This window comes from Acanthisitta chloris, unplaced genomic scaffold, assembly GCF_000695815.1.
Source record: "Acanthisitta chloris isolate BGI_N310 unplaced genomic scaffold, ASM69581v1 scaffold4779, whole genome shotgun sequence".
NCBI classification, from domain to species: domain Eukaryota; kingdom Metazoa; phylum Chordata; class Aves; order Passeriformes; family Acanthisittidae; genus Acanthisitta; species Acanthisitta chloris.
Window position 1 is genome coordinate 5,098 of NW_008690697.1, and position 9,103 is coordinate 14,200.

A 9,103-nucleotide genomic window follows, 5' to 3' on the forward strand; every position below is an offset into this window, starting at 1 on the left:
GCTCTGTCCGCTCCTGCAAACCCCACGTGGGAGTTGACCTCCCCTCCAGGACAGATGCATCACCCAAGAGTGAAAATGCAGGTCTGGACTGTCACCTTCCAGCCACTCGGTGACTGACAGCAAGAGGCTCAGATGCAAAGATTTTAATTCAGATCCTTCCTTTTTTTCAAGGCATCTCATGACTTCCCAAGGATGGGGAGGCAGCACACCATACCTTCTTCCCCAGGGAGCAAGGCTAGGGAGACTCTTTTTACATCATACTGATGCATCCCTTCGTCTCCTAAGAGCCTTGCTCCACCTGCATTACTCATTCAGCAGCAATGGAAGTAATTGGCAGGGTAAAGTACAATTCAAGATGAACGAGGCTGCCACAGTCAGGATGTCCATAACCAAATTCTCCCTTTGGAGTGCAAACAACCTGGCTGCTGTGATAGATCCAACCAGCCCACCCACGTTTTGTTTCCTCTGGGGTGATACGTAGACGAGACTAGGAAATTCTGCAGCACCCATGCACCTTCTCTTCCATTTCCTCCATGGGAGCTTTGAATTTCAAGAGCGGTGGATCACCACTGGACACTGTGTAATACACTGAGGTCCCATTGGAGCTGTAGGGAGAAGTCCTGGATTCGATTAGGTGTGACTTGGCCTCACCCACATTCTCAGCAACTCCTCCCATGCCAGTGCTGAAGTGGGTGCTGAGGAAGGGGTGGTGGAGGAGTTTGGCTGCAGCTCGCTGCCGCTTCAGTTCCGAGAGCGTTTGGTGGTTGTGCTCCTTGTAGGCACCCCAGAACTGCTGAGTGTCAGGGAGCACAGGGTTGCCATAGGGCAGCATGTGGCCTGGGTTACTCTCAGGGTCAGTGTGCATACTCCAAATGTCCCCATTGGTAAAGGTGTACTGGTAAGGGCTGGCAGATGCCATCAGTCCGTTCTGGAGGGGTATCTCAGTCTCACACTGGATGCCTTTGTTTGCCAGCTCCGGAAGGAGGGAGGAGTCCTCCAGCACTGAATTCTGTAACAAGAAGACATGAAAGAAGAGAATCTTCCCCTGTCCCCCATAGTAGTGTTCATCCTTGTGAGAGCTTCCTAAGCCTGCTCACTCTCAGCCTTTCCTCCAGACAGGTGCTGCAGCACAAGTGTTGAATTCACCCACTAATGGGATTCTGTAATGCTGCAAGCCCCAACCAGGAGCTGGTTCCCAACCAGGAAGATGGAACAGTAACTTGGAAGGACTCACACACATACACACAAAACTATAAATATCTGTATTACATGACAATAACTGAATTAAAGCTGCAAAGCCAGTTTACAATTCTTTACTGCTCACCAGTTTGTGTAAAGAAAAAGGCAAATGCTAATTTTTTTTTAACATCCTGGGTCACTTTAATCTCAAAACTAAGTATGCAGCTGTAAATCCAACACAGTCTTTCCACTTGAGTGGGATGTCCCAGTTTATGCCACATGAGAATTTAGCCTTTTGCTTACATCTGATGGGTGAGGTCTACAAATGTTTCAGCAACTTTTCATCCCAGGGCACCTACTGCTACTGAACCTGCACTACCAGCCCTCCTCAGTGACTCCCAGAACAGAGAAGAGATTGCTTACAGGGTCTGTATTCTCCTGGTCAGAACGAGTCTCCCCAATTTCTCCAATGAGCCCCGAGTTTCTTCCTTCTTCTGCAGCCCCCAGTTGCTGCCAGATGATAGCCTCTTTCTCACACTCCTTCCTGTACAGGTTGGTTCTGTCCGAGAGGCTGGCCCTCCTCACCACCTTCCTGTGGGACAGGGACAAGGGGCATCGAAGCTGTGAGCAGGACAGGACATTTCCTCTTACCCTGTAGCTCTTCTCACCTCCTCCTCATGCTTCACAGCCTCTCCCTCTGGAATGGAATGTGGATTTAGCTTCCTGGCACCCACACAGAGCAAAGGCACTAGTGTGGATATTAAAGGTGGGAGGAATTTTAAGGAGTTTTAAAGCAGCACTGCAAATCTCTGTTAGATCTCATCCAGCTCACCTAAAGGATCTACTCTGCAACCAGTGGAGTAAATGTAGAGGGAAACGGTCCATGGGCTGTTCAGGGAGTTTTGTGGTCTGCAAGACTGCTGTGGTGTCTAGTAAACATCTCATGAAGATCTCTGCAAACTGCACCTGGGCACAGTATCTTGGCCATCACACATATTACAGAAAAACGCCAATTAATCCACTTGAAGCACTGGTTATCTAACATCACTCTCAGTAGCTTAGCAGGGTAAATTCTCACCACTTGTTCCTCTGCTCAGAGCAGTTCTTAAGCCACAACAGCACAAAGACATTTACCCCCCAAACCCAACTCTTCCTAGTGAAAGGGCCACTTTTCAAGGGAGCTCTGCTTTCAGTAAGCAAAAGTCAGGTTCTGCCTTTCAGAGTTTGCTCAAAAAGGACAGATGAGGTGTTCTCCTTCTGCACACCTACCACAGGGTGCTCTGCAACCACATCTGGGTGGCCAAGCCAAGGCACCAGGAGACCTGCAGGGAACAGCACACTCACCCCCGGCTGCCAGTGCTGGAGGTCCTTCGACTCAGGGAGGATTTATGCCTCATCTGAGACTTCATGATCACATCATGTTTGTGTTTCAACTCCAGAAGCAATACTTTGAATTCCTCCTCTTCACACAGATCTATGGCACACACAGACCAAGCCATTTATCAGACAATTCACGTGTGGCACCATTTGCACCATGTTACTAACTGTGCCTCCCTAGTTAGATACCCAAGTCTTAGAGCTGCACTCAACAGCAGGGAGACTCCCAAGCACAGGAACAGAGGAATAACAGGAGTGAAAATACACAGGGGAAATATCTGGTGCTTGAGAAATGCCTTCTCACTTGTTTTTATGAGCAGGAGAAAGCATTTTCAGAAGTAACAAAGTAGGTGCCTCAAAACTTCAGTCCCACTGAAGCACGACTTTGATTCTAAAGACACCTGAAAAATTATCTTACTCCTTCTGAAAGCACCATGTGAAGACTCCAGCATGCTCAGGGGAAAAGCTTTTCTTTCCCATTTCTTCTTTTAAGCTTAGTGAACTCACCTATTGGCATCTCATCCAAAGATGTCCTGGCACTCAAACTAGCTCCATGGGACACAAGCAATTCAGCCATCTGCATCTAAAGAATGGAAAGAAAGCCAAGTTGGTAGAGGTATTTTAGGCAATTTAGGCTTTCCTTCCCAACAGTGAAAAGCTGGAATGAGATCAGAAGCAATGACACGTATGCTCAACTCGCCTCAAATTATTCTGGTATGTGTGTGATGTTAAACACTGTTCTTACCATTCCCCTGCACGGACATACTCTGCCTGAACTTTCTCAGCCACTGGATCTTCTTGGAACCCTAAGTGTGCTCTCTCGTGCTGACCAGAGAGCACAGCCCCAGCGTAGAGTTCGTCTATTTTCAGAATCCTCCACAGTTTGTTCAGGCAAAAAGAAATGTCACCCTCATACACCCTTGCAGCAAAATCATTACCTGTCCCCAGAAAGCAGCAGCATGAAGAGGTTCCCAGCCATCCCAGTCCTTAACGTCCAGGCTTGCCCCCTGGTCAAGAAGGACTTCAGCTGCATGCAGATAACCATTGGCTGCAGCTATATGCAGCTAGGAGATAAGGAACAGACATTAGACACCTGCAAGGACCTCGAATGGCTTTACACAGCAAATTTCAGTGGAATTTCTTGGATAATATCTGTGTCTAGATTGGGACAAGCAGCACATTTCATAGCTGGCAGATGCCACTAGGTCAAGAGCTGGTTGTTCCTAAAACTCAGCATTACCTGCATGTAATTCTGTTTGGAGGGGAAACTGTTCAATATTTCTTAAAATAACTTAGATATGTGTGTTAGAAAAATAATGTTTTCACATTTTAAATCAAGGGCTCTTAAGAGCTTCCCAATCTGCAGGGAAACAGGACCATCAAAATGCAAGCTTGCAATGCAGAACATCATCCACTGTAAGCCTGCATTCCTCATGCTAGAAGGACATCTCCTCTTCCCCACTAAAGTGCTGTGGATGTGATTTTCTGATCAAATTTACAGCCTGCTTTAGTCAGGACTCTGTGCAACTGCACTCACACTATAATTATTTTCACCATTTGAAAATCAAACCCATTTAAACCTTGGCTATTTTTAGTTAAGGGAATATGTTTTTTCAGATATTAGCTTCCAACTACAACCACTGCTTTGGAGACATCAATAATAACCTCCTTTAGTCCCTCAGCTTCATGTCTCTGAAGATTTTCATAATTGCAGTCTGCTGGTGCATCTCTGAGAGATACACTGACCTATGCACTGCTCTGAAGGGATGAACTCCACTCAGAGCTCTTCCTATTTCATCTATGCTGAAGAGGAGAATGAAATCTTCTTTTCAAGAATTTCCATGTGGATTCTACCACACAAAGTTAAACTGTCATCTGGAAATAAATTCTGATGTTTTCTGGCAAGTCAATTAATTTCCAGATAAATTTTATGGCACTGGGTCATACCTTCTAGAGACCACATGAATTAATAATGAATCACTTGGGGGTGCTACAAAAGGGGAAGCTAAGAGGTCTGCTTAAATTTATGTATATAATCTTTCTTAAAGGGGAAAATGTGTTAAAAAATAAGCTGCAATAAAAGTCTGCCCTCCCCTTATGCTTCTGTGATATGCTAAAGGTGACATTTAGATGAAGAAACCTGAATGCACTGCCATGGCCTGGCCACCAATCAAATGAACCAAGTGGCCTCTATATCAGTTATGTCTGGACCCAAGTTTCAAATGACCAAGGTCATATAAAACTCCCAACACATATGACCTCATTACTGAACTTTCCCTAAGTTGGGACTGCTGTAAGCAATGATTTAAGAGACACATTTTCAGGTGAAAGAGAAGGGAACAGGATTAGGATTGCTCAGTCTCTGCCCACTCAAATCAGATGCCAGCTTGCTTTGTGCTGTACACTTGTCCTGGGTGTTCTCCTCTGCCCAGGGGCAGATGCCATCCTACATGAACAAACATAGCAGTCATTGACTCTGTGTGAGCCAGATGCTATGCAAAGCAGAAACAAGAGGAGGCAGAAAGTCTCCAGAGTGCCCAACACCAGATCCTGCTCCCATGAAAACCAGAGGACTCTCACATCTCCTCTATAGGAGTCCAATCAGTCTACAAGGCTAGTGAAAAGCAAGAGGTCACTGGGAGTTCTTTTCAGTCCCATTTCCCCAGAGGTCAGCAGAAGTGCTTTGTTCTGCAGCTCCTCACTGTGTGATTTCTCCTCTCAGTGACTTGTTGATTTTGTGTAACTCCTGCCCCAGGGCAGGTTTCATACCCTCTGGGCTGAAAGGAAGGCAAAACTGAAGCTGCCACAGTTTCACTCACCAGTGTAGCACCTTGGGCATCTGTCCTGTTCAGGTCTTGCCCAGTTGCAAGTATGTCATGAATGTCACAGATCATGACCTGCTCCGGAGCAGCACGCATCTCATTGATCCTTTCCTGGGTAATCCCTGGAAGAATTCCAGTTAGAGAGAGAAGAGTTGGAAAGGGTCTTTGTCTCCATTGGTTGACTAAAACTAGACCCATGATCCTACTTGATATGACCTCACACCCTTTGCAGAGGATATGTAGCTGAGGGTACTGTCAGCTGTCCTTCACCCTCATGATCTTTAGGAATCAGAGTAACCAGACAGAGTCAGGTACAAGAAATTATGCCAGGCAGCAGCTCTCTGCTTTTCTCCAGAGGCAAATCAAGAGCTGAAAAATGAGGTAATTTTTAGTTCCACATTGACCCATTTGTGTTTCACATGAACTCAGTCTCCTTACCTTGATAGGCCATGCAAGTCTCAATGACATCCAGAGTTGGCTCATCTTCACAGAGGTCATATGGCATGTTGCCATCTGCATTTACTGCCAACAGGTCAGCTCCACTGCAAGGAGAAAGTGAGTTAGACAAGAAAGGACCTCAGACATCCTAGAGCAAACAGTGCAAACACTGGGATAAATGCTTAGAAAGACTAAATTAGGTTTATATGTGCCCAAATGCCACCAAGATATGTATGAGATAAGAAAGATTTGAAGCAAAGCCATGGAGCTATGAGTGGGGAAGATTAATTCCAGAAGTGGATGAAAGGCAGCACACTGCACCTCCTTCATGCAGCACACTGTGATTCCACATCTGCTCCATTTTTATACCTCCCCATCCAAAGATTTCCTAACCCAAGTGGGTACATCCCTTCAAGGCATAGCTGATTGCATCACTTCTCTGCCTGCTTCATTATACAAAGAAGGGCCAAATTTTCAATGTCATCTCCCAGCAGACAGCATCACAGGGAGAGGTCTCCCTCTCTGAGGGAGAAGCAGCAGGCACTGCTGTGCAAAGCAGTAGGTTAATGATTCCAAAGCCCAGTCACCCTGGGAAATGGAGGAGATGACTCCATACAGTCAGGACTATCTGCTCCAGGCAGGATTCACAGCAGGTGCCCATCAAATGCTGTACATGGTACAGCTCAAAATACACCTGGCTTCCCCCTCCTTGCTGGCCAGTCTAGAAAAAACTTGAGGTCTAGGGCAAAGACTTGAGCTTTGGGGCCTTGGTGATGTCAAGTTCATGCAAGCACCCTGTGTCACACGCTGGGGAACAAACACATTGCAGGAAGCTAACTGGTTACCAGTTAAGACAGGTCGCAAAGTTCACCCAGGTATTTGGGCTATACAAACACTGCTGCCCTCCTATAGCACTGTCTCTTTGACTGGGCTGGAAGATCCAAAGTGCTGTTGAAGAACTTAAGGGTGGATGCTGGTGGCTGCTCCTATTCCTACCCACCCAGTGACCATGGCTCCACAAGCACACACAAACATGCCAGAATACAGGTAAAGGGGCAAATTCAAGCCCAGTCTCCAGAAGCTTCATGAAACTGAATCAAGCCACCTAGGGTTTTATTCTGTCTCAGCCTTTCTGCTCTTCCTCCTCCACCCCCTCTCCCCCACGCAGGAAAGAGTCCCGTGAATAGCCTGAAAGCAGGGAATAATCACCACCGCTGCAATCTCACAAGGTACTCAGCAGTCTCAGTTTCCAACCACAGAAGCTGTGAGCAGAATCAGATCTACAGAAAGGACAGGCACAAAAAGCCACCTACTGCTGGATGAGGATCTTCACCAGGTTGATATGACCACACGTAGCGGCTGCATGCAGTGGAGTCCACAGCTCGTTGTCCTTCGCGTTGACATTGGCCCCATGGTTGAGGAGAAGCTTGACTATGTCTTCATAGTTGTCTATGCAGCACTGGTGAGGGAGAGACAGAGACAGATTGGCATTTTTAAACTTTAGGTAGATGAGAGCTCGTACCTGCTCAGCTGTACCAGGGTACCTGAGACCTACTTTATCCTGCATTGTTTGGCAACAGCATCTCCAACAGAGTTAAATACCAGCAGGTCAGAAAAGCAACACACAGAACACCTACATTGGGCAGACCAAAGGTCACCCCTGTTTTACAGGGCCGTTTGGTGTGAGGGCAGAACCAGCAGGGAATAATAGCAAATATGTGCACAGCTTCTGTTCCACTGGGTCTTCCATATTCAAGAGCAAACATAGCAGAAATTCAATGTAACCAGTATAACCACATACCAAGGGATGAGCTGACAAGCTGACATTCCCTTTTCTTAGGGAAAATCCCACACACTGGCATGTCATGAGCAAAAGTCTTCTCAGCAGCTCAGTGCTTCCTACCACAGTTATCTGAAGAGGAACAAATTGGATTCCCAGAATTATGAGGTACTTCACAGAGTACCTTTCATTTCCTGAAAAAAAAAATCAGCATCCTCCCTGTATTCCCAGCACAGTCTCAGAGGCAGGGCAAGGGCCTGCAAGAAAAGCCTCAACTACTTTCCTTCTGGGAAGGTGGAATTTGCTCTTTGATCTACCTGGTGCTCAGTTCTTGACGTGAACATGCATGTGATAAAGACACTAAAATAAGATTCACTCTTGTGCAAGCAGCCTGTTTGTGGTCTGTGCATTATTGCAGAGCCACGCAGGAAACTCACAGCACAGCACTGCAGCACTGATGGGGCTGGATTCCAACCCACTACAAGCATTTCAGCAGCTGGGTGACAAGGAGCCTTTGTGTATTTCTCTTTCTGTTCACTATTTGTGCATGGAAGTGAGGTTAAAATCATGCCTGTCACACGTCCAAGTTATCACAGAGGTGTAACTGCATCCTTCACTGGAAGCTACTGGTGATGGGCAATAGTGTGCACTTAGAGGCTTCTCTCTGCTCAGGGATTCAGTTAATTCTAGTGGATCCAAAGTTTCCACCTCAACTCCCCAATGCAGTTTTACAGTAACTGATTCCTCAGTGGGCAAGGTGGAATTCTCCATGGCTGCAGTACCTAGCTGGGGAAGCAAGGAGACTGTCAGCATTTCTCTGTGTGCAGGATAACATCTCTTTGGAGACACGGTGGTGGTGACCTTAATTCTTCTAGGAGTCAGTTTGCACTTTTAAACAAACATCCATCCAGCTTCGAAGAGAGCAGGCGACTTGCAAAAGAATCCAAAATCCCAAATCAATGGGAGCATTCAAGCAGGACCTAATGGCAAGAAAGCCCTGAGTCCCTGTTCAACCACCCTCTGAGCAAGTGTGACAACCACACCACTGTTTCTGGCGGCACTGGAGGCGGCAGCTGCCAGGCACGGCCAGTCCCACGGGCCTTGGAAAGAAGAATAGGAAAAACCCTTATGGAAACAGCACAGAGGCTCCAGGGAGGTACACAGACTTATACACCACTACAGAAAGTCTGTATTTTACTGGTGGTCAGCTGCTGCCATCTCATACAGACTTTGGTAAGCCCCTGAGTCCATGGTGAGCAGCAGAGGGGTCTCAAAGCATCCTGAGCATCATTTCTTTAAACCACTTTCAGAGCTTGTGGATTGCCAGGGTCTCTAAATTTGAGTTAATCTGCTTTAAGAATTTATAGCCCAGTACTATGAAGATTAAAGGGTGGGAGAAATGTTGTTCATGTCTGAAGTCCAGCCCTGACTTCTGAGCTCTTATTATCACTGAACAAAGTCTGGGATAGAGCAAAAGAAGGGTTCAATCTCTGCTCCCTGAGAAACA

General features: G+C 46.6%; 1 protein-coding gene across 2 annotated transcripts in view; it reads right to left on the reverse strand.

Annotated features, from left to right (window-relative positions):
- Positions 1-487: 487 nt before the first annotated feature.
- PPP1R16B (protein phosphatase 1, regulatory subunit 16B) overlaps positions 488-9,103 on the reverse strand; it is a 38,218-nt gene continuing 29,602 nt past the window's right edge. The window contains exons 3-10 of one of the 2 annotated variants that reach the window (XM_009081904.1): positions 7,130-7,275; positions 5,817-5,920; positions 5,376-5,500; positions 3,495-3,620; positions 3,064-3,139; positions 2,524-2,653; positions 1,603-1,771; positions 488-1,009 (exon numbers count right to left, since the gene is read on the reverse strand). In XM_009081904.1, the coding sequence (XP_009080152.1) occupies positions 488-1,009; positions 1,603-1,771; positions 2,524-2,653; positions 3,064-3,139; positions 3,495-3,620; positions 5,376-5,500; positions 5,817-5,920; positions 7,130-7,275 (1,398 nt within the window). The remainder of the gene's footprint in view (positions 1,010-1,602; positions 1,772-2,523; positions 2,654-3,063; positions 3,140-3,494; positions 3,621-5,375; positions 5,501-5,816; positions 5,921-7,129; positions 7,276-9,103) is intronic. The other variant, XM_009081905.1, reaches the window with a different exon arrangement.